Consider the following 21,771-nt stretch of genomic DNA (forward strand, 5'->3'; position numbering starts at 1 on the left):
GGCACGCACTACCACGCCCAGCTAATTTTTTGATTTATTGTAGAGATGAGGTCTCGCCAAATTACCCAGGCGGGTCTCGAACCCATGGGCTTAGGCAATCCACTCACCTCAGCTTCCCAAAGTACGGGATTACAGGCTGAGCCACTGAGCCCGGCTGACTTGTGTCTTAATAGAGCCAATCTGAGTGCTATGCTGAGAATAGACCTTACTAGCACAAGGACTGAGAAAGAGAGGGAGACCGTTGAAACAGTCCCTGTGCCCTAAACCAGTCATGAGGGGATTAGAAGGGGCCAGGTGCTGGGTGTATTTTTAAGGTAGAGCCAGCAGGACTTCCTGATAGATTGCCTGCAGGGTGTGAAAGAAAAGGAAAGAATGACCCTCTTTGAGCCTAAGCATCTGGAAAGATGGAGCTGCCTTCAACAGAATGGAGAAAACTGCAGGAGAGTGAGTTGAGGAGGGAAGAACAAGAGGTCATTTAGGCAAGTTGGGCCTTAGGTGCCTATTACACATCTGAGAGAAGATGTTGCTGGTTAATTTGACATCAGAAGAGAGATCTGGGCTGAAGATATGTATTTGAGAGTTGCTGGCATGTAGATAGGATGTAAAGACATGAAGTTGGAGATCACCAGAGGAACGAGGACAGAGAAGAGGACCAAGGAATGAGCCATGGGTCCTCAAACAACAGAGGGCAAAAGGAAGAGGAAAACCAGCAAAGATTCTGAGAAGGTGTCAGAAAGGAGGGAGGAAAACCAGAGTGTCTTGAGGCAAGAAAATCAAGGAGAAGGTAGTCAGCCATGTGAAGTGCTTCTGACAGGTTGAGTGCAGAGGAATCAAGAGTGGGCCGATAGATCTAACAGCCCGGTGACATTGGGAACTCTGACTTTGGAGGATAGCTTTGGACAAGGACTGGGGGCAGCAATCTGACTAGAGAATCTAAAAGAAAATGAAGGAGGGTGGGGACTGGAAACAACAATCTAGACAACTCTTTCCAAAACATGGCCCACGTTCGTAATTTTGTATGTCAGTATTCAGCATCTTCACAGACTGTCTACATACATCATGATGAGATGGTTTTAATCAGTGATCAAATTATATGTTCTGTTTTTTCTTCATACTGTAACATGAATATTTGAGAGATGCTACATAGTCTTCCTATTTGTTACTCTTTTTTTTTGAGTCGGAATCTCACTCTGTCACCCAGGCTGGAGGGCAGTAGCACACTTCTGGCCACTGCAGCCTTGACCTGCTGGGCTCAGGCGATCCTTCCGCCTCAATGTTCCAAGTAACTGGAACTACAGGCACACGCCACCATGCCCAGCTAATTTTGTGATTTATTGTAGAGATGAGGTCTCGAACCCACTGGCTCAAGCAATCCTCTCACCTTGGCCTTCCAAAGTACTGGGATTACAGGCATGAGCCACCAGGCCTAGCCCATATTTGTCATTCTTGGTACATCAAAAAGATTATCAATATATTTTAACACATAACGTGCACCTAGACGTTGTGGTGCACAGCTGTAATCCCAGCTACTCAGGAAGCCAAGGCAGGAGGATCACTTGAACCCGGAGTTCGAGATTAGCCTGGGCAGCATATCGAGATCCTGCCTCTTAAAAAAATTTTTTTTTTTTTGAGTTGGAGTCTCCCTCTGTCACCCAGACTGGAGTGCAGTGGCACGCTCCCGGCCACCGCAGCCTCGACCTGCTGGGCTCTGAAGATCCTTTCGCCTCAGCCTTCCAAGTAGCTGGAACTACAGGCGCGCACTACCACGCCTGGCTAATTTTTTGATTTGCTGTAGAGATGAGGTCTCGCCAAGTTGCCCAGGCGGGTCTCGAACCCTCAGGCTCAGACAATCCACTCACCTCTGCCTCCCAAAGCACGGGATTATAGGCTGAGCCACCAAACCCAGCTAAAAAAAATTTGTTTTAAATAAATTTTGACATATAATAAAACATAATACCCCTATTGCTGACCTTTTGGGTTATTTTTCTTTATTTGTTATTATAAATGAATAGCAGTGGGGAAAGATCTTTTTGTGTTACTTTCTTTCTGAAAATTTTCTTAAGATGGATTTCCAAATGTAGGATTATTAGGTCAAAAGTTATAAACACTTTGGGAACTCTTAGTACATTTTCCTAGTTTGACAAGTATTTACAAAAGATTCTAGTAGTCCATATTGCCACAAGCCATAAGGGTACTGTTTTCGTCAAACCTTCATCAGCATAGGGCTATTTTCATTTCTTTTGATTTTTGATAAATTTATCATAGACTTAAATTATCATTGTTTGTAATTTGCACTTCTTTGGGTAGTAACAAGATTGGATGTTCCCAGATGTTCAACTCTTTTGAAGAGAATTGCTTTTGTTGTTGTTAAGATTCAACGAAAGTGGCATGGCCGGGCATGGTGACCCAGTCTGTAATCCCAGCACTTTGGGAGGCTGAGGCAATAGGACTGCCTGAGCCCATGGGTTCGAGACCAGCCCGGGCAACTTGGCGAGACCTCGACTCTACAATAAATAAAAAATTAGCCTGGTGTGGTGGCACACACCTCTAGTTCTGGCTTCTTGGAAGGCTGAGGCGGAGGGATCACCGGAGCCCAGCAGGTCGACACTGGGGTGACTTTGAGCATGCCACCGCACTCCAGCCTGGGCGACAGAGTAAGAATTCGACTCAAAAAAAAAAAAAAAAGATTGTATGAAAATGCAGTATTGTAGCCAGGTGCAGTGGCTCACACCTGTAATCCCAGTACTTTGGGAGGTGGAGGCTAGTGGACTGCCTAAGCCCAGGGGTTCAAGACCAGCCTGGGCAACTTGGTGAGACTTTGTTTCTATAATAAATTTTAAAAATCAGCTGAGCATGGGCCTGTACCTGTAGCTTCAGCTACTTGGAAGGCTGAGCAGATGGTTCACCTGAGCCCAGAAGGATCACCTGAGCCCAGAATGTTGAGGCTGCAGTGGCCATGAGCATGCCATGGTACTCCAGCCAGGGTGTCAGAGTGAGATTCCGACTCAAAAAAAGAAAGAAAGGAAGGAAGGAGAGAGGGAAGAAGGGAAGAAAGAAGGGAAGAAAGGGAAGAGAAAAAAAATGCAGTATTGTTAGCCACATGGGTGTTTACACAGTGTGTGTTCAAAGCAAGTGTATGCTATGTGTAGGAAGGAGGGGAGATTTATGGAGAGCCCACAGGTGTGGTGCCCTTATGTGCTACATGGAGATATGTGTAGCATGTGTTTGTGGGTAGGGGTTTGGAGTGTGGGGCAGAGCAAGTTGAGAAGTTGGTGCCAATGATGGCATCACTAAATCAGCTAAAAGTTTGTTGGAAGTAGCTGCCTCTTGGAGAAAGGGATACGAAGGAGACATTTTATGTAGCAATTTTTGTACTAGGCTGCATTATTAAACTGTGTCCATGTGTAATTTAATAAAAACAATAACTAAAAAGTAGTTGGCCAAGATCTTTTTTGTTTCTTTTCTTTTTTTTTTTTTGAGTCAGAGTCTTACTCTGACACCAGACTGGAGTGCAGTGGCTACTCATGGCCACTGCAGCCTCTACCCGCTGGGCTCAGGCAAACCTTCCACCTAGCATTCCAAGTAGCTGGAACCACAGGCATGCACCACCATACCCGATTCATTTTTTGTTTATTTATTGTAGAGATGAGGTCTCGCCATGTTGCTCACACCAGTCTTAAACCCCTGAGTTCAGGCAATTTTCTCATCTCTGCCTCCCAAAGTGTTGGTATTACAGGCGTGAGCCACCGTGCCTAGCTGGCCAAGATGGTCTCTAAGGGCCTGCCTAGATATACAGTTATCTATTTTGGCACAATGCACTTGAAGAAATGTAGTGTCAGCAGAAAGACTGGGCTGTGGGAGAACCCCTCAGATAGGACCAGTTCAGAATTAACAGCATTTAATACAACTCCTTAGAATCATCTAGGGACTGTCTATAAAGTCCATTGCCTCTAAAGGACAGTCTAGGTAAACTAAACAAAACAATTACAGGTACAACTGATATTCATGTGGAAGACAATATATGTATATCTTCACTTCTATCTTGGCCTCACCCGAGGTATAAAAATAATCTCAAAGTGGACCATCATCTTGAACATAAAAGCTAAAACTACAAAACAGGAGAAAATCTGCAGGATTTTACAGTGGGCAAAGATTTTTTAGACAAGTCACAAAAAGCATTCACCATTATAGAAAAATTGATAAATTGGGTTTTATCTGATTAAAACCTTTTTTCTTCAAAAGGTACCATCAAGAAACTGAAAAGACAACCCACAGATAAGAAGAAAATATTGCCATACATATATCTAACAAAGAATCCATATTTGGAATATATAAAGAAGTTTTCCAACTTAATAGTAAGAAGCCCAACAAATCAATAAAAAAATGAACAAAATGTTTAAATGGATATTACATTAAAGAAGATGTACAATAAACACATACAAATATGCTCTACATCATTGATTATCAGGCAAATGTAAATTAAAATTACAATGAGGTACTATTAGAGACCTACTGCAATGACTAAAATGAAAAAAAAATTGGCAATGCCAGTTGCTGGCAAGGATGTGTAGGAACTGGAACTCTAATATACTGCTGGTGAGAATGTAAAGTGGTACATTTTGTAAAACAATTTGCCAGGTTCTTTTTTTTTTTTTGAGTTGGAGTCTCACTCTGACGTCCAGGCTAGAGTGCAGTGGCACGCTCACGGCAACCCCAGCGTCGACCTGCTGGGCACCGGCCATCCTTCTGCCTCAGCCATCCAAGTAGCCGGAACTACATCCGCATGCTACCACACCCGGCTAATTTGTTTTTGTTTTTATTGTAGAGACGAGCTCTTGCCAAGTTGCCTGGGCTGATCTCGAACCCGCGGGCTCAGGTAATCCACTCACCTCAGCCTCCCAAAGTGCTGGGATTACAGGCTGAGCCACCGAGCCCAGCCTGCTAGGTTTTTATTTTTTTACTTTTGAGTTGGAATCTCACTCTGTCGCCCAGACTGGAGTGCAGTGGCTGCTCCTGGCCACCGCAGCCTCAACCTGCTGGGCTCTAGCGATCCTTCCGCCTCAGCCTTTTGAGTAGCCGGAATTACAGGCACGCACTACCGCACCGGCTGATTTTTTGATTTATTGTAGAGATGAGATCTCGCTGCCCAGGTGGGTCTCAAACCCACGGGCTCAGGCAATCCACTCACCTCAGCCTCCCAAAGGCGCGGGATTACAGGCTGAGCCACCGAGCCCAGCTGCTGCTAGGTTTTTAGTACAATTGGACATATACTTACCAGATAACCCAGCAATTCCACCCCTAGGTATTTTTGCCCAAGATAAATGAGAACATATGCCTACACAAAGACTTGTACATACATGCTTATTACAGCAATATTTGTAATAATCCAAAACTAGAAACAATCTAAAAGTTTATTAAAAAATCAGTTGTAATATATTCATACAATAGAATATTATTCAGCAATAACAAGGCACAGACAGTAGATACAACATGAATAAGTCCCAGAAACCTTATACTGAGCAAAAGTAGAAAGACCCAAAGAAAGTCTGATTCCACGTATATGAAGTTCCAAAAAGACAAAACTGTTTTAAAGAGGGGAGGCTCGATCGAGGAGATTGCCAGGAAAGAGTCCAAGGGGTCATTGAGTTAAAGGCAATATTCTACAAAGGATTGAAGTGACGGTTTATGGTGTATACATTTGTCTGACTGTACACTTTAAATGACTGCACTTTATCATAGTTAAGTTATGCCTTTATAAAGTTGGTTTAAAAAACATATTAGCCAGGTGCGGTGGCTCATTCCTATAATTCCAGCATTTTGGGAAGTGAAGGTGGGAGGATCACTTGAGGCCAGGAGTTCGAGACCAACCTGGGCAATGTAGTGAGACTCCATCAATACAAAAAAAAGTTTAAAAATAGCCAAGCGTGGTGGTGGGCACCCGTAATCCCAGCTACCCAGGACACTGAGGCAGAAGGATTGCTTGAGCTCAGGAGTTAAAGGCTGTAGTGATCTATAATTGCACCAGCCTTTAATACTCCAGCCGGGGTTTCTCTCCCTCCCCCCCTCCCTCCCTTCCCCCACCCCCTCTCTGAAACATCCCCAGCCTGGCCAAGATAAGCTGAGTTTTTGTCTGTGGCCTGTTCAGCTGAGGGGCTAGAGCATGCCGTAAGGGGAACTCATGAGTCTTCAACACTGCAGCGCTGTAGGAACCCACACCTGCTGATGGGAAATGAAAACCCACAGCAGCTGTTTTTTTGTTTTTGTTTGTTTTTGTTTTTTCAATTGTTCCTCCCTCTTGCTTGGTTGTGGAATCTTAAGCCTTCCTCATGGGAAGCAATTCTGTGGTCCCTGTCAGCAATCTTCAGACCTTGTTTTCTTTCTCAGAAGAAGGGAGGCGGAAAAGCTTGAAGGACAGCTATTCATAAGCGATTCAAAAATTGATCCTAGGCAATTTTTGGTTTTACTTTCACCATCATTTGTTTTTTGTTGTTGTTGTTTTTAACCTGGGCACGCATGTTTTAGTTTCCTGGGAAACCGTAATGTAGAGTCTGTTATCCTTTTTAACAGACATGGAAGTAGAGTCAGAGAGGTTCAGCAGTATGCCTATTGTAACATAGCCATTATTGGCAAGGATGAGAACTTGGCCCTGCTACTGCTTTGATCTTTTTTTCAGTCTTTGGAGATGCTCATCAGACCTGTCTAGTAGGAATGAGAGCTAAAGGGCCTAGATTTAGGGGCACAAATTTAAATGTCCCCAAGGGCCAGCCCATGGAATGAAACAAACCAGCTTTTGACAGATGGAGTGCTGGGTCTGTGGCAAATTGTAAACCCAAGGTGGCTGGATATTCTGAATAATAAAGAAAGGCCACAAAATAGGATTTTAATGAATAAGTCTCCCTTTTTTATATACTAGTAATCAATTCAAAATTAATAAAACACTTTACACTAAGCAAAACCTACCAGCAGACTGGATTTGCCACATGACAATAATAGTACAATTTCTGGTTTGTCAATCACCTCTACCCCATCCAACAATTGGGATGTGACTAAGGAGCTGATGGTTCATGAGCATTGATTCACTGACATTATTCTGACCTCTTCCACATCTGATCAGCTGCATTTTTTTTAATGTCTATTTTAGTCAGGTTTGGTGATGCACACCTGTAGTTCCAGCTAGTCAGGAGGCTAAGGCAGGAGGATCACTTGAGCCTAGGAGTTTGAGGCTGCAGTGAGCTATGATCAAGCCACTGTACTCCAGCCTGGGTAGCAGGGCAAGACTTCATCCCTGAAAAAAGAAATACCTAAATAAACTTAATAAAAATGTCTATATTTTTATTTTGCATTTTTTCAAATTATCATTATACATATTGTACAAATAATTTTAAAACAAATAGAAAAATAATGAAGAAAAAATATCACACTATCCACTTGTTTGTTTTTTTTTTTGAGTTGGATTCTCAGTCTGTCACCTAGACTGGAGTGCAGTGGCCGCTCCTGGCCACCGCAGCCTCTGCCTGCTGGGCTCTGGCGATCCTTCTGCTTCAGCCTTCCAAGTAGCTGGAACTACAGGCGCGCGCTACCACACCCAGCTAATTTTTTGATTTATTGTAGAGATGAGGTCTCGCCAAGTTGTCCAGGCGGTTCTCGAACCTGCGGGCTCAGGCAATTCACTCACCTCACCCTCCTAAGGCACGGGATTACAGGCTGAGCCACTGAACCTGGCTCACTTGGTTGTTAATATTTTACTGTTTCCACATAATCTTTTTGGAAATGTGCATTTTTATTTTGATAAGTACAAAATTATTTATTCAGTTTTTATTCTGAATTTTCACTCACTTTTATAAGTACCTTTTCATTTTATTAATTTTTATTCAAAGACATTATTTTTATTGGCTATATAATAGTGCATTATGCAAATATAGCATACTTATCTGAGCAGTAATTTCCTGTGTGACATTGCACAAGTTACTTAACCTCCCTGTATCTCAGTTTTCTCTATGGTATAACAGATAACAATAGAATCTATAAGATTAGTCTAAAGATTGATGAAGTAAATACATATAAAGTGCTTAGAACTGTACTTGTCATAAAGTAAACATTAAATATGTGCTTGTTATTTATTATCATTACCATGGTTTTATACAAGTGCATATTTGCCTGAATTTTTAAATTACTTTGTATAATAAATTACTATGGGGCGATTATTGATTGGACGGTATTGACATTTTAAGACTCTTAATTTGCATGGTCAGATAGCCCTCTACTAAGGCTGTTCTAATTGACATTTCCAGCAGGATATGTATACTTCTTCATATCATCTGAAACATTTGTTATTTTCCTTTTCTTTTTTGGGGGTGGGGGTTGGAGTCTCACTCTGTCACCCAGACTGGAGTACAGTGGCATGCTCCTGGCCACTGCAGCTTTGACCTGCTGGGCTCCGGCGATCCTTCTGCCTCAGCCTTCCAAGTAGCTGAATCTACGGGTGCATGCTACCACATCCAGCTAATTTTTTGATTTGTTATATAGATGAGGTCTCGCCAAGTTGCCTGGGCAGGTCTCGAATCTGCGGGCTCAGGCAATCCACTCACCTTGGCCTCCCAAAGCGCAGGATTACAGGCTGAGCCACCGAGCCCAGCTATTTTCCTTTTCTTTACTTTCTACCAAAACAGATGACCTTGAGCATCTGTAACATTCTCGAACCTCTTTGTCTAAATTAGAACTCAAACCTGGTCCTTATGCTGGTTGTACCCAGAGATTGACTTTGGGCTTGGAAATTTTTGGCTGTTTATTTTTTGCTTGTTTGATGAATCCAAATGTAGAATCTCTGTCATTTGGTGAGTTTAACCCATTTACATTTATTGTGATTTTTCTATTCATTTTTGCTTTTTGTTTTCTGGTAGTGGATTCCACAGGCCACCAACCCAACAGACATTTGTGAGATGCTGACCTAGGTTCTCTGGGGTCTGTTCCAGAAACCACTCAGATTGAGGATCCCCGGGTACAGTGGCGGCGAGAACAGGAACACATGCTGAAGGATTACCTGGTGGTGGCCCAGGAGGCTCTGAGCGCACAAAAGGAGATCTACCAGGTGAAGCAGCAGCGCCTGGAGCTCGCACAGCAGGAGTACCAGCAACTGCATGCCGTCTGGGAGCACAAACTGGGCTCCCAGGTCAGCTGTGAGTACCTCCCACTGTCAGTGCCCCTGTACTCCCACACCAGCAGGGAATAGCCATACTGAGTCCTGCCAATATTGCTTCTCAAATCTGCCCGTTTTCTCCATCACTCTGTATTCAAACCACCATCCTGTCTCCTGTCTCTCCTGCTTCTACCCGAAACTTGCAGTGATGCATTTGCATTTTATTTCATTTGTAATCATCTCTAAATGTCAGTCAGATCACATACCTCCTTGTCCAAAATCCCTCAGTGACTGGGGACATGGGAGTGGGGAGTTCTTGTTTAATGGTCCAGAGTTTCAGTTCAGGAAGATGAAGAAGCTCTGGAGATGGATGATGGTACATTCACAACAATTAATGGTAATTAATGTTATTGAACAGTATACTTAAAAATGATTAAGATGGTAGATTTTAAGCCACATATAATTTGCTACTATTTAAAATCAACAAAGAACATTCAGTGGCTTCCCCTCACACTTTCTGTGGCCTGTAACCTTCGGTGACTTCCCTCGCAATTTTCATGAACTGCACAGTTTTCTGTGTTCAGACCCTGCCAGCCACTCCTGTTTCATCACATTTTCTCACTCTTGAGGCTCCATATACACTGAGCCCCTTGCACCTATTCTGCTCCCCTGGCCTGCCCTGAAGTTTCTGACCTCAGGGCCTTTGTATGTGCTGTTCTCCCTGGAATTCTTTTCCATGGATCCATTTACAAGGCTGGCTCCTTCTCCTTCCAGTGTCATACTTCAGGTCGTTGCTTCTGAGAGGCTTGGTCTGACAGCCCTACCCAAAGCCTCCCTTCCTCAACAGCAGCCTCTGCCATGACTGCTTATTTTCTCCATGGCACATATCATAATATATCTGCCTACATGGTAGCGGTATTCCCTCCACTGGAATATGGACTTGGGAAGGGCATGGCTCCTGTCCCCCTTATCCACCCTGGTACCCACAGGAGGACAGCAGGCATGCTGGCGTCCCCTGCCTTTCATTCCTAGTGCTATGCAGTGCCAGATGGGGCTGTTGGGGAGCCCACTGACCTTTTCCCATATGTTGTTTTTGTTTTTTCTTTTACTACTATTTTATTTTATTTATTTATTCATTTTTTTTAGTTGAGTCTCACTCTGTTGCCCAGGCTGGAGTGCAGTACCACGCTCCCGGCCATCACAGCCTCAACCTGCTGGGCTCTGGCGATTCTTCTGCCTCAACCTTCCAAGTAGCCAGAACTACAGGCATGTGCTACCATAACTGGCTAATTTTTTCTTTAATTTATTGTAGAGACGAGGTCTTGCCAAGTTGCCCAGGCTGGTCTCGAACCCACGGGCTCAGGCAATCCACTTGCCTCAACCTCCCAAAGTGCTGGGATTATAGGCTGAGCCACCGAGCCCGGCCTTTACTACTATTTTGAACTCCCTAATCTCTCCTGTGTTTGTTGAGCACTTATTATATGCCAGGCACTCTGCCATGGTGTGAATATGCTATTTCAGTTCATCTTCACAACAATTTTATGGACAAGTACAACCAATATCCTCCTTTAAAAGGTAAGGAAGCTGGGGCTTAGGATCAACACCCTATGCCCGGGATCTTCAGATGGTGAGAGACGACAATCAGTTGCAAACCCATTCTGTCATCCCTCCAACTTTTTCAGTGTGAGCCAGGCACTGGGGACCAGCATCAGGCCCTGGTGTCAAGGTAGGCACGGCTAGGTTGGACCACTGGACGTGCCTTCTATGGGAAGCTCTCACTCTGAGAGTGTGGTCTGCTAGCAGGACGGGGCAAACCCTGTGGGGTCACTCACTGTCTCAGCCCTGCACTTTCCTTGGCAACCCGGGAAAACCCTCAGAATCTCAGAGATTATAGAAGTGAACTGTATTACATGCATTAGCTAGTTCTGTGTTGGGTAATGTCCTAGAGACTGTCATGCGGGCTTTCGCACTTAATTTATCTTAATCGACTCAGGCATGACAAAACACCATAGACTAGGTGGCTTAAATAATAGACATTCATTTTCTCACAGTTCTGGGGACTGAAAGTCTGAGAAAGAATTGGGGTAACAGGAAACACAAATGTGGTAACAACTGTGGGACAATGTTAAAAATTGGGTTTAGGGAAAAGGTATATCAATATTCATTATATTATTCTTCCAAATGTTCTGAAGCTATAAATTTTCCAAAAGTAAAAGTTAGAGTCAAATGCTGCAAGTGTAGAGTCCCCACAAGAAGCGCTGTGTAGGGAGGTGGCGACCTCTGGACTCTGAGGCCAGAAAACCTGGGTGTCATCCTGGGGAACATACTCTACCCCTTTAAGTCTCAGATTCCTTATGTGTTTTTTGTTTTGTTTTGTTTTTGTTTTTGTTTGAGTCAAAGTTTCACTCTGCCGCCCAGGCCAATGTGCAGTGACACACTCATGGCTACCACAGCCTCCACCTGCTGGGCTCAGGTGATCCTCCCATCTCAACCTTTCAGGTAGCTGAACTACAGGCATGTGCCACCATGCCCAGCTAATTTTTTAACTTATTGTAGCGACAAGGTCTTGCCACGTTACCCAGACTGGTCTCGAACTCATAGACTCAGGCAGTTCTCTCGCCTCAGCCTCCCAGGGTGCTGGGATTACAGGTATGAGCCACCACTCCTGGCCTCAGATTCTTTTTGTTTAACCCTGGGGATGTTATTAAGACCTTCATCTATCTCATGGGCCTGTGTGAGGGTTTTCCGACCTCGACATCACTGACGCTTTGGTCTGGATAAATCTTTGTTGGGGGAGGGGGAGGGCAGTGTGTTGTAGGGTGTGTAGCATCATCCCTGAGCTGTCCCCACTGGATGCCAGTAGCACCCCCCACCCCGAGTTGTGACAACCAAAAGTGTATCCAGACATTGCCAAATGTGCCCTAGGTGTTAAAATTTCCCCCGGTCGACTTGTCTAGGTAAAACACCTAGCATAATTTTCTTCTAACTTATTGATGGCTCAATAGTCTTCTTGGCAGGAAACACATAATATTTTGAGAGAGTGGACTGTGGAGCCAGATTGCTTGGGTTCAAATCCAGAATATGCAAATTACTAACCATTATAAACGTGTATGAGTTATACCTCAGTTTTCTTCATCTGTGAAATTGATCTAATAATAGTATCACCTTCCTAGGGGTGTTATGAGGCTTAAATTACTTAGCAAATATAAAGTACTTGAAACAGTACTTGTCATCTTCTTAAACTTTCAATGAATAACAATAATTTTTATTACTAGTTCTTTGGCATTGTAAACGAAAAAGAATTTTACAGATCCCTGGAACCAGTAAGAACAAATACATGATCAGGGTAAGAAATAAATGATGCAGTTCCTTAGCCCTGTCATGGGACTATCAGTCACCCCCAAGAGCTCTAAGCACCAGGCTCAAAGGCACTGCCATTTTGAATGTTAAAGATCTTCCTTCTGAAGGGACTGTAGTCATTTCTGGCAACTGGGTCTGAGATCTACACCAGACAGGAACTAGGTATTCCCCTAGCCCAAGCTTCCAGTTAAACGAGGCGTGATGCAAGACTCATCGTGACTCTTTCTTCAGGTTTTACAAGCCAGATTTGCCTTCTAAGTCGAGTTCTCGGCATAACAGACAGGTGAGGTTGCATGCCTGTCTAACTCAGATGGCTTGCTGGGGCTTGTGAAAGTTTTGCCACCTGGCCTTGACTGCTGTGGGTCCCAGACACAGGTGGGGCCCTGCCCTAGCAATGGAAACTTTGTTGTCAATTCTCTGGTGTAATATCTAGCTCCATAGAGAAGAAGAGAGCTAACATTTAATGTGCTCCTATTGTATACCTGGAGGGTAGTTATGCTAGGCACTCTATATAAGTAACCTCCCTCCCCATTCACATACACAATTCTGCAAGATAGCTTTTTTCCTGTTCTACAGACAGAGAAACTGAGGCTCCAAATGAGGAAATGGTTTTCCCAAGGTTACACTGGTTAAAAAAAAAAGTGATAGAGTGGTAGCCTTCATACCCAGATGTATCAGACCTCAAAACCAATTTCTTACTTTAATCCAAGTCAGCCAGTCAAATACTAAGGTTCTTGGACCACACTTGGTTTTTCCCAGCCTCTAAAAGGCGAGGCTTCAAAAAGAGCTGGGTTCTTTGGAATCTCACCATGCTTTTTCTCCTCTCTGGGCCTTGGTTTTCCATTTGAAAAATCATTGGAAGCCTTGCAGTTAAAAATGCCAGTTGAAGCCAGGCACCATGGCACATGCCTGTAGTTCCAGCTAACTTGGGAAGCTGAGTGGGGAGGATCACTTGAGCCCAGAAGTTAGAGTCCAGCCCAGGCAACATAACAAGACCTTGTCTCTAAAAAAAATAAAGCATGCCGGTTGAATCACCTACCTGATTTCACTTACTCTTGAAACTAAAAAAAAAAAAAAAATCAGATAAAAGATGTATTTAAAGGTACACATACACATGAATAGGGAGAGTTGGGAAAGAAAGAGCAGCAATAAAAGTTGGAAACTGGAGAGTTGGTAGACAGGTGGCAACCTACATAGTAACCGAAGGAAAAAAAATGGGCTGATAGGGAAAACTGACATTGTTCTACAGAACACTCACAAAAGGCCTGGGAGTTAGTGGCAGCAGCTGTCCCTGGAATTGAGCATGAAGGGAGAAGGTCCTCAAAGAGGACTGGATAGAAGTTGTTTCTGAGACAGGTGGAACATCAGATCCCCTCCCCAAATTGATGTAGCCAGGCAACTGCCCTATCCAACCTAGCAAGGTTCATTTTTTGGAGAGGGTAAAACAGGACATGAGGCAAATTCATAGCCAAGGTGTGCCATACAGAAAGCATGGTGAGTGAACATGGACATGCGGGGTTTTTGAGACCTCTGCCCTTATGTACCACTTTGTACTGAGAATGGTGCCAGGCCATGATCCTCTAGGCAGACCATAGAAAAAATCTCCTGGAAATCTTGCCAGAGAAAAGAGATGCAAAAAGGAAAGCTTTAAAGACACTGACACTGACATCGACGCTGAGGATTCCTGGATGAAACCAAATCGCGTCCAGCCAAATCACGTGCTGTACAGCCCACAGTCCATAAGCTCCACTCCAGTCAGCATATTAGGCTCCCACCTTTTGATGTTAGGTGAGATTTCAAATATCCAAGGGAAGCCTCTAACAGGGAAAATAGAGACTCAAACCAACATGTGGCGAAGGAGATGTGGGGGAAACGGAGTATGTGTGGAGAAGAAACCATCAGGAGAAGCTACACAACTGGGAAACAAGAACAGGGTGCTTTGTTTTGTAAAAGGAACATTCATAACATGTGTGGTGCCTCATGCCTATAATCCTAGCACTTTAGGAGGCTGAGATGAGAGGATTGCTTGAGCCCAGGAGTTTCAGACCAGCCAAAGCAGCATAGTGAGACCTTGTCTTTACAAAAAAAAAACCCAAATTAGCCAAGCATGGTGGCACTCATGCCATTGCATTCCAGCCTGAGTAACAGAGTGAGACCCTGACTCAAAAAATAATAATAATAAATTTAAAAAATAAAAAAAGCAACCTTCAGAGAACAAAAAAGGGCCTTTGGAAATTAAAATATGAGAGTAGAAATGAAAACTCTATAGAAAGACTGGAAAGTAAAACTTGGGACATTTTCTAAAAAGCAGAGCAAAAATTACAATGAGATTGAAAATAAGAGGAAAAAAGTAGAGCACCAGGCCAGGAAAGCTACTGTCTGAGGGAAAAATGTTCCAGATAGAACAGAAAACCAAGGGAATGCAGCACTACTGAAATAATGCAGACATGTTTCCCAGAACTGAAGGAAGGTTTTTAGATTGAAAGAATTCACCATGTGTCCAACACAATGGATGAAAGTCATCTCACGCCAAGATACATCACTGTGGAACTTCAAACACTGGTACGATTCAAGACCCTAAAAGCTTTCAGAGAGAAAAACCAGGTCACACAGAAATGATCAAGACTCAGAATAGCTCCGTACTTCTCACCAGCAGCACTAGAAACCTAAAAGACTGTGGCACCATGCCTTCAAATGTCAAGGTAGATTGTTTCTGACCTAGAATTCTATATCCAGCAAAACTACCTTTAATCAAGTGCAGGGTAGAATAAGGATATTTTTAGGTATGGAAGATTGCAACAAGTTTATTTCCTGGCACTACTGGAGGTGATGTTCTACCAAAATGACATTGTAGACTACAAAGAGAAAGACGTGGTATACAGAGAAGTAAGGAGATGCCCAGAGGAGCACGGAGGGTTCTCAGGATGCCAGCTGTTCCCAGAGAGCAACCAGCTCATACAGAAGCAGGCCTGGGCAGGAGAGATCCGAAAAGCAGGACCTGGCCCAATTCAGACTGGCTTGGCGTCCAGGAGAGGAAGTTTTGATAACTGGCAGAGTGTGAGGTTGAATTAAGTGATAAGTTTGTTGAAAAGAAGCAAGCATTAAAATGCCAATTATTAACTCTAGAAAAAAAATCGTGCTGGAAGGAAAAAAGCAAATAAGCAATAAGCAAAGTCAGCTGGCTGACTCTACCCTGAGCAGTATTTGCAGAGCAAAAATAATGCAAACACTGAAGATTGCTTTCACCAAAAGCATGCCATCTCTTTCAAGAGCATGGGGAGGTAGAAAGGTTCAAGTGTAGTGTGGGAGCTGGCAAGGAAGGGAAGCTAAATCCCTGTCCTTCAGAGAGAGGTGAACAAATCATGCCTAAAACGGAAAGATCAAGAACCAGCACCGCATGCCTGTTATCAGAGACATAGAGGTAGCTACCCAAGACATCAAATGAGCGCTTGAACGTGATTCCCTTTGCAGGTGTAAGTTACAGGGAAAGGGAGCTATGGAATGCTCTTTTTTATGGTAAACCTTGTGCTATTTTGAACTGGTAAACTGTGCTCACACATAACTTAAATAACTGAAACTTGAAAGTTATTAAAAAATGGAACAAGACTGTCTTCAAGGTCCTTTTGGATATAAAATTCTCTTAGTAGCGGGGAGTGAAGGAAGGTAGGGAGGCAGACACAAAGAGAAGTCTGGTGACCTGTTTTTCTTGACTGGAGTGCTGATTACTTGAGTATGTTTCTTTTTAATTTTTTTCTTTTTGAGTTGGGGTCTCACTCTGCTACCCAGGCTGGACTTTCTGGGCTCAGGTAATCCTTTGCCTCAACCTCTTGAGTAGCTGGGACTACAGGTACCTGGCACCACACCCAGCTGTTTTTGTTTTTGTTTTTTGTAGAGACAAGGTTTCACTCTGTTACCCAGGCTGGTCTTGAACTCCTAGGCTCAAGCAATCCACCTTCCTCGGTCTCCCAAAGTGCTGGAATTATAGGCATGAGCCACTATGCCCAGCCATTGAGCATGTTACTTTTGTGAAAATTCATCAAGCTGTGCATACATGATACGTGCACTTTTACGTACATTTTAAGTAAACTTGATACAAGGCTTACTCTAAAAATGATAAGTGACAGGCTAATCCCATTCCAGCAGCTTTGGGTACAAATTATACACTTCACAGTGATACTCCAGAGGATGAGAATTCAATCCCCAGTGGCCTACTAAGCAGGAGTCTTCTATTTTTTGACTTTCGTTCTTTCCAGGCTTTCTGAGTAGGCCCAAGGAACACCGATACCTTCCTCAAGCCAGCCCTAGTGTGACTGATCCCCACAGCCAACCTCTCCGTGCCCAGGTCAGATCTGGGGATTTTAAGGGGCTCTTCCAGGCTGCTGCCATAGTCACCTTAACATTTTTCCAAAGTGCACATTCTCATCCAGAGTCTGAAGTGTATAAGCAAGGTGGCTGGTCACAGAACAGGCACCCCCCACTCCCAGGCCCTCTCTGTGTATATTTCTGTCTTATTCTACACACAACTCTTTCACCATGTTCTTACTATGGACTGGTGGGTGACAATTAGTATTAACGTTTTTTAACATTTTGTAGAAAAGTGCCTCTCTGGGGAATACAGCAGATCCTCGAATAACACTGTTTTGTTCAACGTCATTTCATTATCACACTGATGAGAGAAAAGATCGATTCCAAGATGGGGCCACTGCTTGTATAGAGTTGGCTTGTTCTTCCCACATCTGCGTGGGTTTTTTCCAGGTTCTCTAGTTTCCTCTCACATCCAAAAGCTGTGCCTGTTAGGTTTATTGGTGTGTCTACACGGTCCCATTGTGTGTGTGTGTGTGTGTGAGAGTCACCCTGTGATGGGATGGCATCCTGTTCAGACTGCTTCCAACCTGGGGCCCTGAGCTGCTGGAAAGGGCTCTGGTCACCCACAACCCTGAACTGGAATAACTGGCCTCTCTACCAAGAACCACTGTGCTTTTCTGAACAGTGGGGTTGTGTTTACCTCAAGGACACCATGGATCTTATATCCGGCCCAGTTTTCCTCTTCACAGCACTATTTAGGAAGCTCGGAATCAGGTTGGTGGTGATTCTGGGTAAAAAGGGAGACCTCATGGTATGCGCTGAGCCCTAACCTCATGCCTGCCACCAGTTTGCTTCCTTATCCTTGCTTTCTCTTTGTCTTATTTTCCTTATGTTTACTTTACTTTTACTTTAAATGCCTTTTACTCTGTAATGTTCACTTTTAGAAGCCTTCAAATCCTTTTTTCAAGACATGAAAGGTGCTATTTTTAAAATGTGGTAGGATGACAACTCCATGATAGGACAATGGATAAACACTGGAAGACAGCCTGGGAAAAAGATGATTGTATTAGGGTGGTAGGATTATGGGTATTCTATTTTTCTTTTCAAATGTATATTAACATTATATGTAAAGTAAAATAATTTTAGTAATTTTTTGTGATTACAAAAATATGTTTATGTTAAAAAATGATAGAAAAATACAGAGATGAAAACTAATAGCATTCATTGAACTCTGTAGCTATCGGTGGTATCTTTTAGTATATTTCTTTCTGGTCTTTTAGGTGTGTGTGTATATATTTGTGAACTGTATATTTTCTAAATTTAAATTCTTTATACATTTTTATAAACTTGTTTTCACATAACAATGAGTTTCAGACATTTTCCCTTTCATTCGACATTCTTCGCACCATCATTTTAATTTGCATAAGCTGCATAATCCCCATTTTGTGCGCACACCCTATTTATTTAACAAATCCCCTTTGTTGGATATTTAGGTTATTCACTTTTAGTCCTTTCTTTCTGACTTTATTTAGATGGCCAAATAAACTGGCTCTGCTGAAATGTTTCTTCTACTGACATTCTTTTTCTTTTTGCGTTACAGTGGTCTCTGGTTCATCATCCAGCTCTAAGTATGACCCTGAGATCCTGAAAGCTGAAATTGCCACTGCAAAATCCCGGGTAGGACCTCTTCGCCTGTGCCATTGATGGGGGACACTGAAGTCTTAGGCCACTAGCTCACCCACAAGGCCAGAGTAGATGCTTTAGCAGGCCATGTCAGCCAGGGCTGAGTAACAAAGCCCTAAATAATAACAGTAGAAGCAGGCGTCATAGTAAGAGTAACGGTAACAGTAGCTACCATTTCACAAGCAGTCACCGTATATAAGGCATGATGCTAAATGCTTCATGTGTACTATCATGTCCTTGCAACAACCTCATGAAGTAGTTGCTGTCATTATCTGCGTTTTAAAGATGAGCAAACAGAGGCCTAGGGGAATTAAGAAACTTGCCCAAGGTCACAAGAGACTCAAGTCTTACTCCAAAGTTCTTTCTTCCTAGCTACTAATTATTCTACATTATTGTATTTAATTGCTTCCTGATTTCTTAGGAGGATATATATTCGTATTCCCATTTTACTGATAGGAAAACTGAGGCACAGCAGTTATGTGACTTGTTCATGGGGTAAAGTTTGCATTTGAACACTGGTTTAATTCTAAGTACTTTCTACAAACTCAGATGCCTGCAAAGAGACATAAATGGGGGAAGTGGGCTGGAGGGAGGAGGGTGAGGCAGTAGGAAACAGTAGGGACTGTGTAACTTGGACAGGTAAGTCCGGTTTAAAGAGATAATGAGATTTTAGCACGGTCTGCTGTGTCCATGCTGGAGTGTAGGCTCAGTGTTGCCAGATCTTCAGGTATTTTTAGAAAGACATTGTGTATCTAGGTTTATTATATGAAGTTTCTCACAATTTAATTTTTAGCAATTCATTTACAAAGTTTCATAGTACGGAGCAGGCCAGACAAGCCTACAGGCTGGGTCTAGCTCCTGCTTCTAGGGCATGTCTGGCCTCTGAAGTTACTCCATGGCCTCTCACCTCCATGCAAAGCACTGACATACCCATGGTCTGCTTTAAATTATGCACGGCCCTGGGAATCGCCATTATTCATGTCCATCAGGACAGGAAAGGGGGCTTAGGATGGCAGAATGGCTTGAGAGGGATCACCTACTGTCCCGTAGGCCAGGTCAGTCAGCTCTTGCCCTCTTCCTGTTTCCTGGGAGCAACAACTGGCCAGGCATGACCCACAGGAAACCGGGCCGGGAGGCTCACATGGGCAGCTACAGTGACCAACTTCAGCATCAGTGAGGGGCGGGACTGTGACCAAGTGGCCCCAAGAAGGATGCTGACCTGAGTCACTATGTGGACGCAGTGGGAGCTCTGGGTTCCCCTTGTGGGAGAAGGCAGCCCACAGCTTGATGTCGGTCTCTGACACCGCTGGGTGTGGTCTTCTGCCATCCAGGTCAACAAGCTGAAGAGAGAGATGGTTCACCTCCAACATGAGCTGCAGTTCAAGGAGCGTGGCTTCCAGACCCTAAAGAAGTGAGTGCCTCCTGCATTCAGACCATGGGCAGCCTCTGCCAGGCTCCCCTCCTGCCCCATCTGTCTCTTCAGTCCCTTTCCTCCCTCCTCGGAATGTGGCTCCCTAATCACTCAAGTTCTGTTCTGCTGGCATTTCCTGAAGATACTGTCACTCAAGGGTGAGGTTTGGAAAGAGGAAACAGGGATCACTTCAGACCAAAGAACTCTCCTCGTCCTCTGAGCTCTGGAAGCCATTAAGGTCTATTCACTCAGCTGGGTTTTATGATCCAGTCATAGTAACAAGTATCGTTGAGCATTTCTGTGCACATGTCCCATCTCCTCTAGCAGAGTCAGTGGTGTCTCCTAGGCACACAGACAAAACACATTCTTTCCCTATGGCCCCTAAAAGTGAGCAACTACTTCACCTAGTGTTCCACTGAAGGAACAGCAATGTCTCCAGTAGAAACAAGTGCCTAGAAAAGTAAGCATGATACCATGTATGCTGTACTCTATGTAAGACTTAAGGAGTTTCCGGGATAACTTTGACCAAATGTAATTTTCACTTTAGCAATTGACCTGCAGCCAAGTTGAGTTCACAGTCATGACTGTGATTATGCTAGCTGATATTTGGTGAGCAGTTAAGGTACTCTGCACCAGGAAACCCCTTCAGTGTTTCTATGTAGGTAAGCTCCTTTGACTCTCATAGCAGCTCTATAAGGAACGTTCTGTTAGCTAACCCTGTTTTATAAATGAGGAGACTGAGTCATGTAGCAAGTATTCAAGAAATGTTAGCTTATTGTTGTTATTAGCCACAAGAGATAACTGAGACTTGCTCGCTGAGTTGTGTTTAGTATATCTGACCAGCTCACTGGACAATCATTACCAAGGTTGCCTGGTAGACCTCTCAGAAGCTCTAGGCTGGACTCTCAGCAGATGTCTCCTTTTTGAGGGGCATCTTTGGGATTCCAAGGGAGGCCACACCTGTACGATGGTGCTTTCTACAATTACTTGCTTTTTTTCTCTCCCAACTGTCCCTTTTCCTCTCTCCCTTACTATCCCTTTTCTTCTCCCCCAAACTTCATATCCACCCCTACCATCCTATGACCATTGCCTTGATATTTGTCTTCAAGCCAATTGAGGGCACCATAACCATTGTCAAGGGACTGGTTGGTTTTTACTCACATCTTTCCACCCAGAAGTCTCCATTACCTGGGTAAGCCACCATGAAGCCAGCACAGCACATGGTAGAAGAAAGTGTGGCTTTCAGCCAGGTGTGGTGACTCATACCTGTAACCCCAGCACTTTGGGAGGCTGACACAGGAGGATCGCTTGAGCCCAGGAGTTCAAGACTAGCCTGGGCAACACAGTAAGACCTCATCTTTATCTAAAAAATAATAATAAAAAAACATGGCTTTCTATTATAGATTATATATAATTTTTTTATTTCACAAATTATAAATTATAGCTTTCTATATACTTGTTTATATCTATGTTATTTATATATATATCTATATATCTATATATATAGATATATATATGCCAATCCTATCTCTCAAACTGCATTCTAAACTTCTTAAGGCCAGGGACCATGCTTTATGCTTCTTGGTCATTTTCAGTAGCACCGGTGACAGTGGGGGCAATAGTGTGAGCTCAGAAAATTCCTATTTTTTTGAGACAAGGTTTCACTCTGTTGCCAAGGCTGGAGTGCAGTGGCATGATGTTGGCTCACTACAGCCTTGACCTCCTGTGCTCAGGCCATCCTCCTGCCTCAGCCTCTTGAGTAGCAAGGACTACAGGCACATGCCACCACACCCAGCTAATTTTTTTATTTTTGTAGAGATGAGCTCTCACTTTGTTGCTCAGGCTGGTCTTGAACTTCTGAGCTCAAGCAGTCCTT

General features: G+C 43.6%; 1 protein-coding gene across 4 annotated transcripts in view; it reads left to right on the forward strand.

Annotated features, from left to right (window-relative positions):
- The window catches only part of WWC1 (WW and C2 domain containing 1), a 99,531-nt gene that overhangs the window by 4,267 nt on the left and 73,493 nt on the right, over positions 1–21,771 (forward strand). For all 4 annotated transcript variants that reach the window (XM_021710792.1, XM_008054834.2, XM_021710795.1 and 1 more), the window contains exons 2-4: positions 8,973–9,176; positions 18,402–18,478; positions 19,816–19,895. In XM_021710792.1, coding sequence (XP_021566467.1) covers positions 9,026–9,176; positions 18,402–18,478; positions 19,816–19,895 — 308 coding nt within the window. In that variant the 5' untranslated portion in view covers positions 8,973–9,025. The remainder of the gene's footprint in view (positions 1–8,972; positions 9,177–18,401; positions 18,479–19,815; positions 19,896–21,771) is intronic.

Source organism: Carlito syrichta, unplaced genomic scaffold, assembly GCF_000164805.1.
Source record: "Carlito syrichta isolate Samal-C Ts95f unplaced genomic scaffold, Tarsius_syrichta-2.0.1 Scaffold301542, whole genome shotgun sequence".
NCBI classification, from domain to species: Eukaryota; Metazoa; Chordata; class Mammalia; order Primates; family Tarsiidae; genus Carlito; species Carlito syrichta.